General features: G+C 46.0%; 1 protein-coding gene across 2 annotated transcripts in view; it reads left to right on the plus strand.

Moving 5' to 3' along the window:
• DYNC2LI1 (dynein cytoplasmic 2 light intermediate chain 1) overlaps window positions 1-21,253 on the plus strand; it is a 271,075-nt gene that overhangs the window by 194,618 nt on the left and 55,204 nt on the right. For both annotated transcript variants that reach the window (XM_069233995.1, XM_069233996.1), the window contains one exon: window positions 6,336-6,412. In XM_069233995.1, coding sequence (XP_069090096.1) covers window positions 6,336-6,412 — 77 coding nt within the window. The remainder of the gene's footprint in view (window positions 1-6,335; window positions 6,413-21,253) is intronic.

Raw genomic sequence — 21,253 nt, forward strand, 5'->3', positions numbered from 1 at the left:
AGTCGTGAGGTATGGTGCAGGTATGGTTTAAAGGTTTTCTCCTATGGGTGGTGGGCGAACGGGTGATTTCTTGTTGTGGTAGATTTCACTCTTCTTTCTCTTTTGTTTCCTGGGTTCGTGTTTCGTCCTCCCGGCCGCCTGCTTCCGCGGGACCTGTCAGCTGCCTCCAGCTGGTTTCTCTGAGTCGCATTCGGAAGTTGCTGTGTCCGGGTCTCGAAGCGCCACCCTTCTTCCTCTTCGTCGACCTCCGGTATCCGGATTTCTTTCTCCTCTCGTGATCGTCCGTCTGCTTCCTCCACACCATCGACGACCGCCAGTCCGGTCGGAGGTAGTTTTGACCCATCAGCGGCCCGCCGATCCTGAGAGTCCCACCAATCACGGGAGGCGTGTCAGGCAACGGTCCCCAGGGGCAGAGTCAGCACAGGTCCGGGAAGTGTGCGGGTGATCACAAGTCAACCCGTCACAACGTGTATGTATGAAAGTTTGTGCGGATGTGTGTGTGAATGGATGCATGCATGCATGGTTTAATGTGGGAATGGGTGTGTGTATGTGTGTGTTCATGTGTGAAGGGAGGGGCGTGAATGAAGGGGGGTCTGGAGAGGAAGGGGGTGGGAGGGTGAATCTGAGGAGGGGGTGAGGGTGGGAAAGACCTCTATCATTGACAGGGGAGGGATTCCTTGTCACTGATAGTGCCTACCGCCATGGTTTTCGTGGCAGTAAGGAAGCCACAAAAACCATGGCGGTAGGCGGGGTCATTATCCTGCAGGCAGTACAGTGATGGCCGCCGGGCTGGAGATTGATATCTCCATCCCGGCGGCTGTTACCGCAATGACGGTCGGTGTGGTACATTGGCGGTTTGACTTCAGCCAAACCGCCAATGTCATAATATGGTGGAAAGTACAGCCAGCCTGTTGGCAGTACTTTCCACCATATTTCCGCTGACTGCTAGGGTCATAATGAGGGCCATAGTGCCCAATCAATGGGAGGAGCTTTAGCAAGACATACCCAAAATATATTGCAGTCTTTTCCTTAGGGAAACTGCATGTAAACTCACGTATCAGTGGTACTATATGCCTTCCCGCTTGTCTGTTATCTAACCTGGTGCCACTTACCTCTGCTGGTGCTGTAGCCTAGACCGTGGGGACTTCCACCACATATGGTGGTCCTGTAAATGAATCACTGTCTTTAGGAAGGAAGTCCTCAGCCATATAAAAGCCACAGTGGGATACCCACTTCCAGCAACATACCACACAGTAATCCTTGTGTTAAGGCACTTGAAATTGAAAGCTATGACCAATGCTGAATGGATACTCATCAGTTACGTGATGCACACAGCCATGCATTTAACAGCTTTATCTTGGAAACAAAATTTAATTTGCTTGCTTCAAACCACCAAAACTGCGAGCATTGCAACGATTCCTCTACTATCCTAAGAACTGGTCCCTTGCCAGTATTGTGGCTTTGAGCCCCCAACAGTGTATGACCGCCCCCACAACATTGCATTATCTGCTGGATCACTAGCATCCCCAAGTCATCTATTTTAGGCCTGTTTAGCACACTGTTATAATTGTGTATTTACAGCTGATATACACCCTACCGCTAACACTACTTCCCTTCCACCTACCCCCTCCTGCACCTTCCTCTGAATGTATGGGATGACATATTGAATGTTCAATGTTCCTCACATCGCTTTTGTACTTGCCTATGAACATACCAACTGATTAATGTTGGCATTTTCTTATGTGCCAAAATCTAATGCTCACCTGATGTACGGCACTGATTGTCCTGAGAAAAATAAGGATAAAACTGTGTTTTGTTTCCTAAAAATGGCATCCACAAACAGTTTGCGCTTCGGAAGTCTCCATCTTCTCAGCTTTAAAGAATATGTAGAGTTGAATGAAAAAAAACGAATTTTGTTCCACAGTTTGCCATTTTTCTAAGAGGTAGGCTATTTTCCCTATGTGTTGTGCTCTCAACCTACTTCCTGTTTGTGGTGGAAACCAGTGTGAAACCCTTGGGTGCTCCAGAGATGCTATAGATTTCTGAAAAGTAGACAACATTTTGAAGCAAAGGGTCATATGTGTAGATCCATCAAGGATTTCCCAAGAAAAAAAGAAATACTGAAAATGAGTAGGAAAAAACTGGCATTTGTGACAACATTTTTATCTGCAACTTTTTGTCACGATGGCCAATTTACAAAAGCAATATACCATTACGTTTGCTAGACCCCTCTGGTTGCGGGGATATATAGGGTTTGTAGGAACCCAAGGTACCCAGAGTCAACAGCTATGCTGCACCATACAATGGTTTTTCATTTGGTACAGCGTATAGACCAATTAATATAGCAAAATAAGCAGAATGGAAAATGGGTATTAAGGAAACATATGTATTTCTGAAATGGGCACAAGATATGGAGTTTAGGAGCAGTAGTTATTTCTACAGCTCTGAGTTTGTGGGTACCCCTACTAGTATATGATTTAGAGGGTATTTTAAAAATGTAATTTTTCTTAATCACTGTCTTACATTTGAAAGGCACAAATGCAGAGACATCCTTCGGTAATAACAAATGTTCTACTATTCTTTGCTCCCACAAGTCTTCCGATAAAAGTGGAACTCACTTCTGTGGATAGGCCTAGTGCCTGCGACTGGAAACGTCCCAAAACGCAAAATGGACACATCACATTTTTCCACTGAAAAGTGACCCTTTTTTCTCATTGTGGGTTAGGCTTTGGACCCTAGCTTCTCAGGCACGTATAGAAACCTAACCAATCCGTAATTTTTAGAAAACTAGACACTTAGGGGTATCCTGGGTGGGCTGGCTTGCATTGCTCTGACCAGGTTTTTCTACCCAGAGTCCCTTGCAAACCTCAAACTTTGACTAAACAACACATTCTCCTCACATTTCTGATAGAAAGTCCTGAAATCTGCAGGGAGCCACAAACTTCCTTCCACCCAGCAGCACCCCAAGTCACCTGATAAAAATGGTACTTGTGTGGGTAGGCCTAGTGCCCGTGACAGAAACAGATCAAATCAAGGTCATTGGAAGTTCCTGGCGATGGATGCCATTGACCTTGGTTTGAGCCGTTCCTGTAGCATGCACTAGGCCCAGCCATTCAAGTAGGACAGCATTTTTTATTGGCACAAGTCGGGTAATGCAGAGTGGTTGGAACCTTCCATCACAGAAATGGAAGATAAAGTGTGATTTCAGTCAGAGTTTGAGGTGTGTAGAGCATTGTGAGTAAGCCAACCTTGTGGGATCCACGCAAGGCACACTACCCTGGTTGTCTAGTGTTAAAAAATGTGCATACCTCCGGCTGCGGGCCTAATCCAACCGATCCGTGCACTCACATCAACATGCTGCCGCCATACAAGGGCCCTTCACATTCATATGCCACAGGATGGAATCAGTTTGACTACCTTTTACCACCTGTCAAGTAACTGCCTTCTTCTTTCTGAACATTACCGAACGCATGTTTTGTGATCCTTTACTAATGGCTCCCATAACAGTTACATGAAGCTCAGAAAGACATATCAGACATGAATCTTTAGCGCATTCAGTGTGGTAAATCCAAACTCCTTCTAGTTAGTGGATGCAAGTTGAGGGTGTTCGGAAATGTTTCCAAGGCATCATTTTTTGAACTGAGTGAGCATATCTACCTTTGAAACAAATGCAAACATGCTGAGGTATACTGCCAAATTTCCATAAAGAAAAGAACTGTAGTTTTTGACACACAGTGTGGTCTGTGAGAAGTTTACACATATCCCATCCACCACTGTATGCAGTGCTGTGAATGTTATGCACTTATCATACAGCAAACTGAACATCTAATAAGTTGTGATAGAGGATAATCATGGCAGCCAGGTCAAGCCTTTACCCATATGTGCCATAGTGATTCGGTATCTGGGTAAGTGCAACACCAATGTGTTTGAATCCTTATGTTAAGATGAAGTCATGGAATGTGTGTCTGTACTACCTAAACTATCTACCTCGTACCTATGCAGTATCCCTGGGAAAGCACACCTACCATGAGCTTTTCTTACCCCTTGATGTCTCTGTCCTCATCAGAGTCCTGACTAATCCTGTATGTTTGCCAAATAAACCTATACCAATGCCTTTCACCCCAGTCTATTTGAATCTCAAGAAAACAAGTCTTTCATGTGCCATCAGCCAACTTACTGTGCTAAATCCAGCTACTTCCAGTTTGCGGAGGTAAGTTGACGGTGTCCAAGTATGCCTTCTGAGGCCTCATTCCTCAAACTCAGCTTGCATAGCTACAGTTGAAACCAAGGAAAATATGCTGGAGAATACTGCCTACGTTCCCTATAGTAATAAGCCAAACAAATGTCTTTTGGGTCTCATTCACCAACACTTTTACATTTGCTTTGAAAGTGTGAAAACTTAATTACTAACTTGTCTCATACTCAATGCTATTGAAAAACAGGTACAGGATAGAATATCGTGTGAGAGGATTGTTTTCACAATCATCATACAACATATTGTGCCCTTTACCCCTTTTCAATAACATTGGTTATGATGCAAGTTACTAATTGAGTTTGCACACATTCAAAGCAAGTAGAAATGTTTGTGATTAAGTCCCATGGGACATTTGTTTGATTTACTACAGTTACTCTGGTTCTGGTGGGAAATCAGGGTGGTTCTTTTGTAGTACACATACGTTTCCTATAAAGCACTTCAAAAATCCAGTCAGGCCTTTAACATGTTGCCACACCGTGTTCTCCATGACAACGTGGCATATGTTCTTTCCACCATTATGTGCAGTGTGGACATTATAGTGCACTGTCAATCAGCACACATAACCTAAGTTTATGGCGGATAAAAGCAGGCTGTAAGGAAGCCCATGATTTCCTCAAGCAGAAGAACTACAATTCTTTGGCTGCTTGCCTAGCGAATTAGTGGCCCTTGGTAGGTAGGTATCCATGCGCAGCCACTGAAAGGTTTACTTAACAGCAGCGCCACCTCAGTCAATTTCCCAGCAAATAGGAAAACACAGGGCTGGGATGGGCACTGGGAACAGTGAACACGACTTTCCTGCCTCTTTTGCTGCTTAGAGCAGAATTTACAGCAACAACATGGTGGAGCCTTTTTAAGTGTTCCAGGAATGCGATCAGCAAAGTGTCACTCCTGCAGCCTTGTCACGTCCTCCAGAACATATGAAGTGGAGGCTGCAACTTCCTCAGAAGTAATACTTTCACCGACGGACAACTGAAAGTCAAGAAAAGACATGAGTCTTCCTGTGATTGTCTGACAATAAACTACCTACACATTGTATGTTGGCATCTGGATCACATGGGTAAACAGTTTCTTGTACCAAGTTTGAGTTTTATGACTCACATTGTATGGCTGAAGCACCTGGTCGTTCTTATCTACTCCACCCCTGTACTTGTCATCAAGTATACAGGTGGGCTTGTGACCATCACTCATCTGACCATCAACGGTGACAGGGGAAATGCTTTCATCATGAATTGTAGTGAGCATGTACGCATCACGCCTATCCACGAACTTGACTGTGAGCAGTTTGTTGGAATGCAATGCAGTGCTCTGGGATATCTGGAGCTTCTTACAAACAAGCTCCTTTACGGTCACAATGAACTGTATGCAGGCCGTGAACAGCTCTACTCCCTTATAGAAATTGTCCATTTAAAGTTTATAACCTTTGTGAAGGAGTAGCTGGAGAAGCTCCCATACAATCCTTCCTGTGACTCTTAGGGTGGGTAGGCAACCTACAGTGGTTAGAGTGGAGTCTTTCAAGCTGTACACATAGCCAGTAGAGCTCTCACAGCATGTACAGCTTGATGCCATAGTGAACTCTTTTGCTCGCAGTGTACTGCCTGAACAGCAGCTGCCCTGTGCACAGGATCACAAAAAGGACAATCTGCAGATTAAGCACTAGCTTCCTGACAACTTTGGTGTAATTCATTTCAGCGGTTTGGGCAGTAGACTTGGCTAAAGACCCTATGGAAAAATGAATGAGAAAAACGTGTTTTGGGACCCCCTCACTCCCTGTTTTTCTCAGCCCCTGCTTGAGGTATCATTCCGTAACCAATAAGACAGCAGCTGAACTGACCAACATATACGTTTTGAACATTTCATGAAGATTCGTCAAGCAGCATCAAGGTTATAAACAAAACTATAAATGTTCCGTCTATGGAAACTGGGTCCTAAAACTACCTAGTGGCGAGTGCCACTAGGGTTGGGGGTGAGAGGGTGAGGGCGGGTGTGTGTGTGTGTTACATTTTCCAAGGACGAACATACTTTATACATACAAGATCATGCAATGTTGTTGAATGTTTTGTACATATCTTGTTTCTTTTAGTTTACAAGCAAATCAGAACCTCACATGGCAAAAACACGGGCTTTTATTAACCATTTGGCATTTGGACTCGAGAGGAGGTAAGTGAAACTTGTATTGCTACAAATTTTGTAAACTGCACTATTTTGGCTAACTTTGTTATTTAAACCCCTTGTCATTAGTGATTAATGGTTTTAAAAATGCTCAATTTTATCTCCTCATCACTTCAGAGCTCTTCTTTTGGAAAAATCTATGAAATTAGATTATTTTAGGACATCCAGGATAATCTTAACAAAGATTTGATGGAGGTGATTCCCTTTGGCCCTTACGTGTTCAGGGACTAGGCTTAAGGTGTTAGGCCTGTGGTACAAACTAATCATGTTGAATATTTTGAAATACTCTTTCCCACAGATATGTGAGAGGTACACTGGCTCAGTACAGGCTTATTTCATAAATTACATTGAGCACTGTTAATTGATTAATTACATGTCTGTTACACATGGCAATTAATTAAATAATTAAGAACATTTACCTATTGCATCTAACAGATTGTTTGGCTCATAATAGTGCTAATCAAATTAAGTTTAGTGGAAAGAATCTGAAAACTACATCAAATCCATATTTTATTCTCTTGCTGAAAACACACGTTGTTGTTATTCTTGTTTTCATTATTGTTGTTGCATAATAACAGTAATAATATTAATAATATATATGCGCAGCAACAACTTGTCTAAAAAAAAGAGCTTCTTAAATCCTTTTAAAAATCCCCGATTGGATGACTTTGGATAACAAGATCAAAAGCTTGGCCTGAACAAACAGAAAAGAACTGATGGAAGAACACACAGGTGTAATTAAAAATAATACCAATCTGATCGAGACTTCTAGCTGCAGATTCTTTGCCTTCGAATTCCCTGGGGTCAGCTTAGAATCTGGAATGTTTGTGCTGAGCAGTACCCTGCGCCCACCGTCAGGTGGCGTCGTTCGGCTCTGCGTGCATCATCTGGCTCTGCGTGGTGTCGTGAGCGTCGTTGGAGCCATCTGTGACATCATGGCCTTCTATATAGGCACCACCCGATGCACGTACATCAATTCTTTTCCTTCCACGTCGGTTAAGCGCAGATCCGGAAAGAGCTACCCTTTTTTTCAATGTTTTTCTCGAAGATTTTTTTTTATTGTCTGAGCGATGTCTTCGAGAAAGACTGGATTTAAACTGTGTAGTGCATGTCATTGCATCATGTCAGTTACAGATCCACACCAGGCGTGTCTCTGGGGATGTGAAAAAGGACCACAATTCAAAGTTGTGTTCCGACTGTCGGGCCAAGGCTCCGAAGGCCTTGAGAGAGAGATCTCTCAAGCTTCTACCGGTCCGGCAGCTGTCTACGGTTAGCGCGACTCCGAGGAGATCACGGTCCCGCTCTAGGAGGAGGTCGCGGCACCACTCCAGGAGCCCCAAGTCATCTTCCTCGCATTCGAGGTCTTTAAAGCATTCGGGTAAGGGGCACAAGAAGAAGGAGAAGTCCAAGCGGACTTCGAGTTCCCACGCCTGTTGGCCGATGAGGCGTCCAGGGAACGTCGACGTTCCGAGCGCGGCTCCACAGAGCCGTTGCCATAGCCGACTCCACGTCTTCCCCCTTTTCTGGGGACTGGAGCAACCTCCGCTCAAATCAAAGAATTTTATGAGGCTATGTGCCTTGTTTTTGAGCGGGCTGCACCCTCCGGTGGGGCTTCGGGCCCCGCAGGGTCAGCAGGGGCCCCATTGGATTTTACATCAGCGACTTTGGCCTCTGCACCGTTGGGGACCCCAGGATCCGATAGTGTTTCCGAACCCAATGGTGGTGGTAGCCCCATCCTCATTCCAGATGATCCGGAGCCAGAACGATGTCGTACAACGCCAATTCCAACTTCAACAGCACCGATTAGGCCCAGATCAGAGCTTGAGGCTTATTCAGAACAGCCAGGCATAGGAGAGGAGTGGAAGGAATATGAGGAACCTTTCGAATACGGATTGGAGCATGAACAGGACTGGTATGAGGATCTTCAGGAAACCAGTGGACTGGTGTAGGAAGTTGGCTCTGTATGCACTATTTCAAAGTAAGGAATAGTATGCACAGAGTCCAAGGGTTCCCCTTAGAGGTAAGATAGTGGCAAAAAGAGATAATACTAATGCTCTATTTTGTGGTAGTGTGGTCGAGCAGTAGGCTTATCAAAGGAGTAGTGTTAAGCATTTGTTGTACATACACACAGGCAATAAATGAGGAACACACACTCAGAGACAATTCCAGGCCAATAGGTTTTTGTATAGAAAAATATATTTTCTTAGTTTATTTTAAGAACCACAGGTTCAAATTCTACATGTAATATCTCATTTGAAAGGTATTGCAGGTAAGTACTTAAGGAACTTTGAATAATCACAATAGCATATATACTTTTTACATAAAACACATATAGCTATTTTAAAAGTGGACACAGTGCAATTTTCACAGGGGAGGTAAGTTAAGGTTAGTTCTTGCAGGTAAGTAAACCACCTACGGGGTTCAAATTGGGGTCCAAGGTAGCCCACCGTTGGGGGTTCAGAGCAACCCCAAAGTTACCACACCAGCAGCTCAGGGCCGGTCAGGTGCAGAGTTCAAAGTGGTGCCCAAAACACATAGGCTTCAATTGAGAAGGGGGTGCCCCGGTTCTAGTCTGCCAGCAGGTAAGTACCCGCGTCTTCGGAGGGCAGACCAGGGGGGTTTTGTAGGGCACCGGGGGGGACACAAGTCCACACAGAGAGTACACCCTCAGCAGCGCGGGGGCGGCCGGGTGCAGTGTGCAAACAAGCGTCGGGTTTGTAATAGGAATCAATGGGAGACCAAGGGGTCTCTTCAGCGGTGCAGGCAGGCAAGGGGGGGGCTCCTCGGGTTAGCCACCACCTGGGCAAGGGAGAGGGCCTCCTGGGGGTCACTCCTGCACTGGAGTTCGGATCCTTCAGGTCCTGGGGGCTGCGGGTGCAGGGTCTTTTCCAGGTGTCGGGATCTTAGAGTCAGGCAGTCGCGGTTAGGGGGAGCATCGGGATTCCCTCTGCAGGCGTCGCTGTGGGGGCTCAGGGGGGACAACTTTAGTTACTCACAGTCTTGGAGTCGCCTGGGGGTCCTCCCTGTAGCGTTGTTTCTTCACCAGTCGAGTCGGGTCGGCCGGTGCAGTGTTGCAAGTCTCACGCTTCTGGCGGGAATTGCAGGGGTCTTTAAAGTTGCTCCTCTGGAAACAAAGTTGCAGTCTTTGTTGAACAGGGCCGCTGTTCTCGGGAGTTTCTTTGTCCTTTTAGAGCAGGGCAGTCCTCTGAGGATACCATGCCAAGGAGGCATTTCCTTACAACTGGATACTTCTCCAGATGCAGGCATGCTCTCTCCTCCCACTGTGGTTATGGAAGAGGGTGCATCTTATGCCGTGGTGGTGCTTGTGGCAGCTGAGGTCTTGGACCTAGATTTGCCTACAGTGCCAGTCAGGTCTAATCTCCTGACAGAGGGGCTTCAGCCAGGGGTTGGTACATAAGAACCGATGTTACCCTTCAATGAAGCCCTCACAGATGTCCTTCTGGGTACGTAGTCCAAACCCAGCACAGGGTCTCCTGTGAATAGGGCAATTGCCCGCAGCCATAGACCTGCTCCAAACGACCCTAGTTTCCTAACCCAACACCCCACCCCGGAGAGCTTGGTGGTCCTAGCCTTTCGCCCCTCCGGATAGGGAATTCAAGAGCCTGGACCAACTTGTAAAGAAGTTGTTTTCTTCCTCTAGTCTGGCATTGAGGTCAGGAAACACGTCTTGCCTATTGGGCCTTTTTTCCCATACTTTATAGGATATGGTGGCACAGGTGCTGCCCCGGGTCCCGGAGGGCGTACGGGGACACTCTCACCCAGGCCGCAAAGGATGGGAGAGATGCAGCCAAGTTTACCATCTGGTGTGGCTTGGACACAACCGACTCTCTGGCCAGGGCGATATCTTGACATTGCCCTCTGTCCCCATGCATGGCTACGTTCTACTAGCTTTTCGGTGGATGTCCAGTCGAGTTTGATGGACATGCCTTTTGATGGCTCTCGCCTTTTTGGTGAGAAGGCAGACTTTGCACTTGAGAGATTCAAGGATTCTCGAGCTAAGGACAGATCTTTCGGCCTTTCAGCTCCGGCTCATCAGCAGTCTGTCTTTCGTCCCTTTTGAAGCTTCGGAAGGGGCGCGGTACGACGCCAGCCACAGGTTAGCCACCGTCCTCCGGCTTCACAGCATCCCGTGCGAGGGTGAGGTTGTGGTACCGTAAGACCCAGTGGGTCTGGCCAGAGGTCGGCCACCACCCAGCCCCCTTCTTCTGCAGTGCCCAAGCCCTTGTACTATGGTTCTGCAAGACCATGTCCATCCGTTTGAAGGGAGGATTCAATTTCATGTCCCTCACTGACGGCCCATAACATCGGACAAATGGGTCTTGCAGATCATACAGAAAGGATATTCCCCCTCCTTTCCAAACTTTCCCTCCCTTTATCCCTCCAGTAAAAGAATGGCTGATGGAGGATCATTTGATCTTACTCCGCGAGGAAGTGACAGCTCTCTTGGCAAAGGGATCCATAGAAAGGCTCCCTATGTCAGAAGTAGGCAGTGGTTATTATTCCCGCTACTTTCTGATTCCCAAAAAGAACAAGGGCTCTCGCCCTATCCTGGATTTAAGGGACGTCAATCTCTTCCTCAATAACGAGAAATTCAAGATGTTCACTCTTGCTCCGGCCTGGTCTGCCCTAGACAAAGGAGATTGGAGGGTAGCGTTGGACTTGCAGGATGCGTATTTTCACATTCCCGTTCTGCCCACCCACAAGCGTTACTTGCGGTCCAAGGTGGGCCACGAGCACTTTCAGTTTACTGTGCTCCCCTTCGGTCTCACCAGTGCCCCTCGGGTGTTCACCAAAGTGATGGTGGTGGTGGCAGCTCATCTGCGCAGGCTAGGGATTTCAGTCTTCCCCTACCGTGACGACTGGCTGTTGAAGACTCTAATGCCCCAGGCTCTCATCACCCACCTTCAGACTACGGCGGACATCCTGCATTAGCTGGGGTTCACTATAAATGTTGCCAAAGTCACACCGGACTTCTTCTCAGAAGCTCCTTTTCATCGGAGCTGCTCTGGACACAGTGTAGTTTCGGGCCTATCCTCCCAAGCAACGAGTCCAGGTTATAACACAGATGTTATGGCATCTATCCTTTTGATGAGACAGACTCTGAGGCTGTTGGGACTTATGGCTTCCTGCATCCTATTAGTGATACATGAGGGCTCTGCAGTGGGACCTGAAGTTCCAATGGGCAGAGCATCAGGGGAAACTTTCTGACATGGTTCAGATCTTGGAGGGAGCGGCAAAGTATCTGCAGTGATGGCTAGTGAACTGCGATTGGGTCAAAGGCAGACTCCTCTCCCTTCCCGAACCAGATCTTACAGTAGTGACAGATGTGTCACTTCTGGGATGGGGCGGCCATCTGGGAGAGGTGGAGATCAGGGGCCTCTGGTCTCTGGCGGAATCCGTGCTCATTGTCAACTTTTTGGAGCTCCGGGCGATCCGGCTAGCATTAAAGGCATTTCTTCCTGTTGTGAGACGGAAGATAGTGCAGGTGTTTACAGACAACACTACCACGATGTGGTATTGCAACAAGCAGGGCGGTGTGGGGTTGTGGACCCTTTGTCAAGAGGCTCTACGTCTCTGGACATGGCTGGCAAGTTCTTTGAACGCCAGAGCGGACGAACTCAGCCGGAGATGCTTATCGGATCATGAATGGTGTCTCCATTCGGAGGTGGCGCAAGGACTCTTCCAGCAGTATGGAGAACCTTGTTTAGATCTGTTCGCCTCCGAAGAGAACGTGCAATGTCAGTAGTATTGCGCGTTAGAGTTTCCAAGGCCACTATCGCTAGGCAACGTTTTTCGATGCGAGTGGAGTTCAGGCCTCCTTTACACCTTTCCGCCCATGCCACTTCTGTCCAGAGTTCTCAATTAAATCAAGAACAATTGGGCCCAGGTAATCCTAGTGGCTCCAGATTGGGCACAAAGTGCCTGGTATCCAGAGCTTCTCAAAATTAGCATCAGTCCTCCAATCAGGTTGCCTCTACGGGAGGATCTTCTGTCGCAGCAGCAGGGGAAGATGCTCCACCCAAACCTGTCAAGTCTGTGGCTTCATGCGTGGACATTGAGTGGTGGCAGTTGATGGTTTATGACCTCCCTCCCGTCTGTGATGTCATTCTGGCAGTCAGGTGCCCCTCTACCAAGATGGTTTACGCCTGCCAGTGGAAACGTTTTGTATTATATTGTACAGAGAGGTCTATTGATCCTCTTTCTTCATCTCTTTCTAATATCCTTCTTTTCATTCTGACACTCGCCCAACAGGGTTCCTCCTTAGGGACTCTTAAGGGCTATATTTCTGCCTTATCAGCTTTTCTTCGCTTGCCTGATCAACAGTCTTTATTTAAGTCTCCTATGTACAGAGATTCTTAAAAGGGCTTGTACATATGTTTCCACCTTCGCCTTTAGTAATGCCCCAGTGGGACCTTAATCTAGTGCTTACTTTTCTTATGAGTGCTCCTTTTGAGCCTTTACATAATTGTCCTCTCCTGCTGCTCACTATCAAAATAGCCTTCTTAGTGGCGATCACATTGGCCAGGAGAGTAAGTGAGATGCAGGCTTTATCATCAAAAACACCGTATCTCACAATATATCCTGATAAGTTAGTCCTCAGAACTTGTGCCTCTTTCCTCCCCATGGTGATGACCCCTTTACATCTGGGCCAGGACATCACCCTGCCCACCTTCTTTGCTCCACCGCATCCCTCTAAAGAAGAGGAGCGTCTTTTTCTAGACCCAAAAAGAGCGTTGCCGTTCTACCTTTACTGCACAAAAGAGTTCCGGGTGGACGACCAACTCTTTGTGAGGTACGTTGGAGCAAAGAGGGTCTAGCAGTCCAGAAACAAACCATTTTGCGCTGGGTCGTTCTCTGTATAAAATCTGCTATGCAATGGCTAAGAAGCAGTGTCCTGAGCGTTTGAAAACTCACTCTACAAGGGGGAAAGCAGTGTAGCTGCTACCACTGCGTTAGTTCGAGGCATGCCGGTACTAGGTATCTGTCAGGCGGCAACATGGGCTTCCTTGCACATGTTTGCAAGACACTACTGCCTCGATAGCCAAATGAGAAGAGAGGGGCATTTTGCTCACTCGGTCCTACAGGACTTCCTTGTGTGAAGTATATCTTTGCAGCCCACGGCCGGGAGGTTATAGCTTGGGTATCTATTCTAAGCTAAGGAATCTGCAGCTAGAAGTCTCTATCAGATGAACAAGTTACTTACCTTCGGTAACAAATTATCTGGTAGAGACTCTATCTAGCTGCAGATTCCTTACACCCACCCAGGCCTCCCTGCTCTGTGGATATATGCTATATTTTTTCTGATTTTTACCCTTTCTCCAGGGCATGTTATTTTGCTCAGACAATAAGGGAGGGGGAGGAGTTGGTTCTTCCATGGCTCTGCGCTTCTGGCATGGGAAGTTGTGGAAAAGAACTGATGTACACGTGCCGGGATGGTGCCTATATAGAAGGCCGTGATGTCACAGACGGCTCCAATGACGCTAACGACACCACGTGGAGCTGGACCACTCACCCGGATCCAAACAATGCCACCCAACGGCGCACGCAGGGTACTGCTCAGCAGAAAAATTCCAGATTCGAAGCTGACGCCAGGGAATGCTAAGGTAAGGAATCTGCAGCTAGATAGAGTCTCAACCAGATAATTCATTAGCGAAGGTAAGTAACTTGTTCTTCCAGCTCAAAGCAACTTCATAAATAGACACCTCCATTGGTTTTTGGAGATCAGGGGACAACAAAGCCAACAGGTACTGGAGTGCTACATTATGTTAGGCCTCAAAGGTATGCATAAGATGACACTTAGTGATACAGCTGGGTGTCACACTACTGACAAGCTATAATCTTCAGGAAACCCAGTAGTCAAAACTGGAATCCAAGAAAAGAATTTGTCAATGCTTAGCATCATTAATTGTACAATATAAGAAGTATGCAGACCCCTTCAAGGCTCAGAGAGTACCCTGACCAGTGTTGTATAAGCGGCTGAGCAGTATGTGCTGATTCATAGTATCAAAAGGGCACAGTGCTCTAATATCTCAAACAAGGGATTGGATACCTTTTTATATGGAAAGTGGTATTTAGTCAAGTGGGTTTGCGTAGGTCCGAAACTATCATTTCATATTGGCTATTATCATTTTTAAAAGTACATTTGCGCTTATGTGCTAAAGTATTTTGCCATTTGGCTTTACTTTTGTGATCTGCTTGTTTAGGGTTTTTCAACTTTATTGTATATCAGGGAGTGGCATTGTTATAAAGCACACCAGGGCCCACATAGAGCCTTCGTAAATTGCACATTTTAACTTAGCTTTCTTTCTAATGGTGACTTTTTTCGGTCTGTTCGCTCATGTCATAATGTACCGAGAAATCACTGTACATGCAGCAGGTTTTATTTAAGCACTGCTGGCATTCAGTCCATACACTCTATCCAAGGCCTAGCATACAGAACACGATACCCTAAGTATTATGATTGTCCATGTGGATAGCTCATCATTTGTAGATATATCATTGAATTGGCTCTGCACCACTGACATCTGCATCTCTGATACGTTGTGATATGAACAGTGCTAGTATTATAAAAACTGCCTCTGTGTAACATTTAGGAGAGGAGCACTTATGCTACGATTATCGTGGAACACAGTTTACTGTGGCCGAGATGCAGCCCTGCTGAATTGACCTCTACACTGCTAGGAACAATAGCCTGCACTACACCAGATTGACTTTCTGGCTTCCCAGGACATCTAAACTAGGTGTGGGGGGAGGGGGGAGTAGACTATCCCAATTGATGTGCACTGTGCTTTTAATAGCGTATGTAGTAACAGATGGGAGTATACCAACATAACAACATAATCATGGTTGAACTGTTTATCTTTTTCACCATTTTCGTAATGTTGGTTACCAGGCTTTTTCTCATTTGCCTAGTAATCGCAGCTCATGTTTTTATGCAAGAATAAAATTGGTGCAATAAATGTTTGAAAAGGCAGTTTTGTATCTTTCTTGTGCCTCATCTTGGGTGTGCAGACTGACAGTGAAAAGGTAGATCTGTTTCCACAATTTCCTTGGAAATCTGAGTAGTCATGCTTGAGGCTGCAGATACCATCTTGTACCCTGGTATTTTTAGGGGTTCAGATGGGACAGTGTGAGCCAGCTAGGAACCGTGTCAACGTTTCCTGGTGGTATAGGTGGATTGAGTCCCTCTGTCCTGGCATTATGTTGACCAGATACACAGTCCTACTTGATTCACCAGTGTTCTAGTTCAAGTACTTATTTAATGGGTCTCCTGAGTAGTTGTTACATGTGCCCGAGGACCCCCTTTTCACTTTAACATGGAGACAATCCTCCTCAGATGAATAAGAACCCACTATTTCAGTCTGTAGGTACCTTTCAAAGGATACCTCCACTATATTGTTCCCTCTCTGAATCCTTTTCTTTAAAATGATGAACCCAGTTATCATTCCGGTTAATTGTAGACATGTTGTCACAGCATATTTGGTGCAACAGGGACTCCCTCTCACGGGTGGAGATGTTACCTTGTCAGTAGAGGCCTACGAAGCATATTAATTCAAAGGCTGTGCCTTCAAATATTCCTGTCACTTTTAACACAATTATGGATAAGGTTCCCACCAGATGGGAGGAGATTCCGTTCTGGGTTGCACAAAAAACAAATCAGCTTGAGCAGTATTTCCCCACAAGGGACCCCTAGATAAACTTAGGATTCTCACTATGTGCCCACCACTTGGTATGGTTCCCCGATTGAAGATTGTGCCACGTGGGGCATTGTCTTTTCTGCCATATATGCCATAACACATGGTACACATCAATGGCTGTTTTGCCAAAGGTGATAAAACAGATTAAAAATTAATAAGGGCTGCCCCTGCCTTGGACTTGGGGATGAAATTAACAACTTTGCCACTGTTTCCTTAATTATACTTAGTAACCTTAAATGGGAGTCAGCAGCACTGGCAGTACACCAGCGCCTCCCACAGGTTCCTGTAGCGGACCAAGAATGCAAACTATCAAAAGTGATTGCAGACATTTCTACATCTATAGGTTGAAATAATTGGGAACCAGGCCTAATAAGCTGCTGCTGAAGGTCAAATCTGAAACAGATAATACCAAGCAGGCACCTGTGTCTTCTAAAAAGGGCTTTGACAAAAAAATAAAGATAAAACAAAAGCACAAAGTGGATCTTTGCAACCGAAGACCACTGAAAAAACATTATAATTTACATAACCATGATACACTTAAGAGCCTGATAGGGATCAGTATACTGATACATGTCCTTCCCGTTCCTTTCAGGACTCAACTGACAAATGATCTGAGAGAGGAGGATGACCCAATTCAGGCATGAATAATATATGAAATCAAAAACGGACTCACAGTGCTCATCTGACATCATCCAAAGAAGGAGTGAAACTTATACAACAAAAACCTCAGTTCAAAAAGAAGAACGTGGAAGGTATTACAGCTAAAAATGCTGCACATATAGCAAACGCTCCTTCAGAACAAGATGTGGGAATTGACACTGCTAGACAGGGCGGCAGAGGTCACAATAGTTCACTAGAAACTTCAAGCGTTTCCTGTTTCAAGAGCAACTAGTACATTTTTCAAGCTGAAACATCAGATCAGTAGTAAAGCTCTCCAGACAGACTTTATGAATTGGACATTCAAATAGAGGGCGGTATACCTCACACTATTAAAATGCTTTCCTTGGAAAAATTAACATATACCTATGACATTCTCTTGGCCAAGATTGGCCACCTGAGTTTTTAAGAAAGTCCCACAAAGAGAAGATGTAACACTACCCTTCTTCGCTGATCTTGTTCCTGAAGCAGTTAAACAAGCATATGCCAAAGATTGGGCTCTTGCACAAGCCCTTGCATTATACTGCAGTCAAGTAGGTTAGCATAAGGGTTCCCCTCGACAATCCAGAATAGAATCGTCCCCCACATATAAATAGTCCAAATGCAGAATCATCTTCCTCTTTTAAATGCTGCTCCTCAATCAGACAAGTAGAACTTTCTCTTACTTTTATATCCACATATGTTTAGAATAGTGGTATTTACTGTGCTAATGGTTTCCAATTTATGGAAACATTCTAGATGGATGTTTGTAATATTTATTGTTCATGCAGTGTGCAATGTTTGCTTTTAAGGTGCTATGGCCCTCATTACAAGTGTGGCGGTCTCAAGACCACCACACTCGTGATGACGGTCTGACCACCGCAGACAGGGCAATCCAACTGCCCTATTATGACTGTGGCAAAGCCGCCATGGTCCAACCGCCAACACCACCAGGCTGCTGCCAGCCTGCAGCCTGTGGGCTCCAGCAGTTGTAACCTGCTAGGGTAACACTGCAAGCAGCACTGCCCTGGGGATTACGAGTCCCCATCCACCAGTCTTCCAATGCAGTTTATACTGTCATGGAAAGGCTGGAGGAATGAGGGCATCAGGGGCCCCTGGGGACCCCTGCACTGCCAATGCAGTGCAGGGGCCCACATGCACAGCCCTGTCGCGCATTCCACTGCCCGAATAATGGACAGTGGAATGCGTGACAGGTGTTGCTGCACCCGCCGTACCGCCACATTGCAGCCTGCTGCAATGTTACAGCCCTGTTTCCCGCTGGGCTGGCAGGCGGAAACACTGTTTCCTTCTGCCGGCCCAGCAGGAAACTCAAAATAGGGCCGGCGGGGCTTAGTCCGCAATGGCAGTCTAGTGGCATTATGAGTTTGGCGGGCGGCGTAGCATGAGGCCCTATGTTTCTTAATTAGCCCGATGTTTGCCTTAAGTATTGCCCCCCTGTAATATTAACTTGTTTACCTTAATAATTGCCCCCATGTATTATTGTGATTCTTTCCCTGTGTAATATTGTGGTCATTGCTTACTTTGGATTGCACTAAGTGAGGTGCTAAGGGCCGATGCCGGTCTTTAATAGTGGTCGACAAGGGCTCCACACTTAAAAAAGGTACTGCACTCGAACTGCGCATTTCACGAGTCTGTTGTGCGGAGGTCTGCTACAAGTGGGTTGGCTCCTCTGGTGCTTCATCAGAGTTCCAGACATCACAGGAATGCGTTGAGCAAAGGCGTGATGCAGAACCAATGTGAGATTTTGGGGCCATCTTGTTTTCGGATTGCCCCATTGTTGTTTTCTATGAATACGAGGTGGTGTGACAGTTACAGTTTCCCTGCCGAAGTAATTCGACGATAGGAGTGCTTTAGGTCAGGAGAGATACATTGTGGGGAGAAATAAACGGAGTTAGATTAGTTGTAGTTTCAAAAGTTTTTATTATAGCTGATTATTTAAATTAGGTGTAGGTTCTTTATTATATGTGTAGTTTCAGTATTTTATTATAGCTGATTTTTTAATGAAGTGCAGTTTCTTTATTAAGTTATAGCGGATTTGGTATACAGTATGGCAGAGAAAGGCAAAGCGTTATCTAGGTTCCCAGAGGGGAACATTAATGAGGAGATTATTAAAAAGCTTATACAGCATGAGATAAGAAGCTGTGTTCAAGAGACCATTGATAAGGTCCTGGAAAAAAAGGAAAAATAAAAATGGGTCAGACAATGAATATTGGCCCTTATCAGAGGGAGACTCTGATAATGGAGAAAAGAAAAGGAAGAAATAGAGGATAACTAAGCACATTGAAAAAGGGGGAAAACACCCTTAAAAAGATTGGTAGGTCTTAGCATCTTAAGAGAGCAGTGCCCTAAGCAGCATGCAATCTAAGAGGAAAGGTGTCCTACCATATAAAATCTATATGCTCTAGTTCACAGGTGCAACCACAATACCCTATCAAACATGAAGCAAAAGCCCCAGTGAGGGAAATTCTCATACAACTTGAATGCCAGAGAGTAATTGAACCCTGTTTCTCTCCTCTGAATAATAATCTTTTTTTCTGTAATGAAACCAGGTCATTCCTACCACATATCATTAGACCACAGACATTTAAACAGTCACACATGCAGTTTTGTAACTCAAAACGTACACGGTATGGCCTTAATAAACAACAAAGGTGCTGATTATGACATTGGTGGTAATTACTGCCTACTGCCGCTGTGATGGCTTCCAGCATACCACCGTGGAGGCGATCATCCGTCCGCCAGATTATGAACACTGCCTGACTTCTGCCACAATAGGGGCGGGAATCTGGCAGTGTTCATACTGGCGGATGGTGGTGACCTGGCGCTGCTACCACCAGCATCGCCCGCCAGTAGAACGACATCAGCCGTATTTGAGCTGAAATACGGACTGGCGGTGTTCTGTTGACTGGCCACCGGCAGCAGCGCCCCTTCCCGTTCCCTGCCAGATGACCTCCTCGCCAAAGGTAAGTTGGGCGTCCAACAGGCGAGGGGGGTGGGAGGGTGAGGGGGTGTTGTGTGTGTGTCTGAGTGAGTGAGTGCGTGTGTGAATGCATCTGTGTGTGTTGTGTTGTATGCGTGGTAGTATGGATCTGGGTGTCTGTGTGCTTGTATGCGGGGAGGGGGTTGTGGGGTGAGGGGGCGCTGTGACTGTATTGGGGGTGAGGTGGTAATGTGTGCATGTGTGGCTGTGGGGGCAGGTGTGTGCATGTCTGCATCTGTGTTGTGGGGGGGGTGAATGCATGTATCGTAGGGGTTGGGGAGTGTTTGAATCGGGGGTGGTGGAGGTGTTTGGATGAAGGGGGTTGGGGGTGTTAGGTGTGTGTTGGAGGGTGGGGGAGCCGGCTACCGGTGATAGGGAAGGAATTCCCTGTCACCGGTAGGGCCTACCACCATGGTTTTCGTGGCTTTGCTAATGCCACGGAAACCATGACGGTAGGCCAGCTCATAATGCCGCCGTCGGTACTCTGTGGGCCAACGGGTTGGAGATTTATATCTCCAGCACGGCGGCTCATACTGCCATGGTGGAATGAGTGCAGAAGTGGTGGGGTGGCTGCAGCCAACCGGCCACACTCATAATGTGGCGGTATGTACCGCCAGCCCGTTGGCAGTACTACCACCGCATTAACCCTGGCGGTCAAAAGACCGCCAGGGTCATAATGACCCCCTAAGTCTGTAAAATGTACAAATGACGTTGGACATTTCCAATGTTTTATTTTGTCAAAAAATAGCACCTGAAAGCAGAGGTTTGATGCCATCCTCGTCCGTTTAGTCACAGAGGTGATCCTATCATCTTCCTTGAGAGAGTATAAGAACAGTCCTGGATTGTTCGCTGCCCAGGTAATGTCAGTTTTACAAGAAATTGGCTCAAGCATATGTTGAAGACATCTATCAGGCGGACAATGAAATGAAATGAACCCACACTTAGCAAGAGTAGATCACATAGTATTGGGAATTGCTGAATATAGCTATAAATTCAATTTAAAAAAATTAAATATTGCTTTTCTCAGTATGCTATTTCTGGGTTATGGGCTGTCCAATGAAGGCAAAAGCCTTGCCCTGCGTTTCTTAGAAAATGTGCTTTTTTACAACCACCAAGCAATTATAAAAAAAAAAAAGCTACAGTCATTGTTTGGCTTTCTGAAATGTGATAGAACATACATACCAGATTAGGCACAAGGGGTTAAACTGTTGTATGATTTAATTCACCCAAATGTTTCCAGTCCACATTGGACAACAGAACATACAGAAATACTCTGATCATTGCAAACTGACACGCATCTAGACATTTACATACTTGTGTTAACACAACCAATCTAGTGATATGCGTAGTTGCGGGATCCACTGGATATATATATGCCACCTTCAAAGAAGGAGATACAGTGCCTATTGCATATAAAGGAGCATTTATATTCCATGGCGTAATGTGTTTTGCATCCACTGAACAAATATTGAC

Source organism: Pleurodeles waltl, chromosome 5, assembly GCF_031143425.1.
Source record: "Pleurodeles waltl isolate 20211129_DDA chromosome 5, aPleWal1.hap1.20221129, whole genome shotgun sequence".
Lineage (NCBI taxonomy): Eukaryota > Metazoa > Chordata > Amphibia > Caudata > Salamandridae > Pleurodeles > Pleurodeles waltl.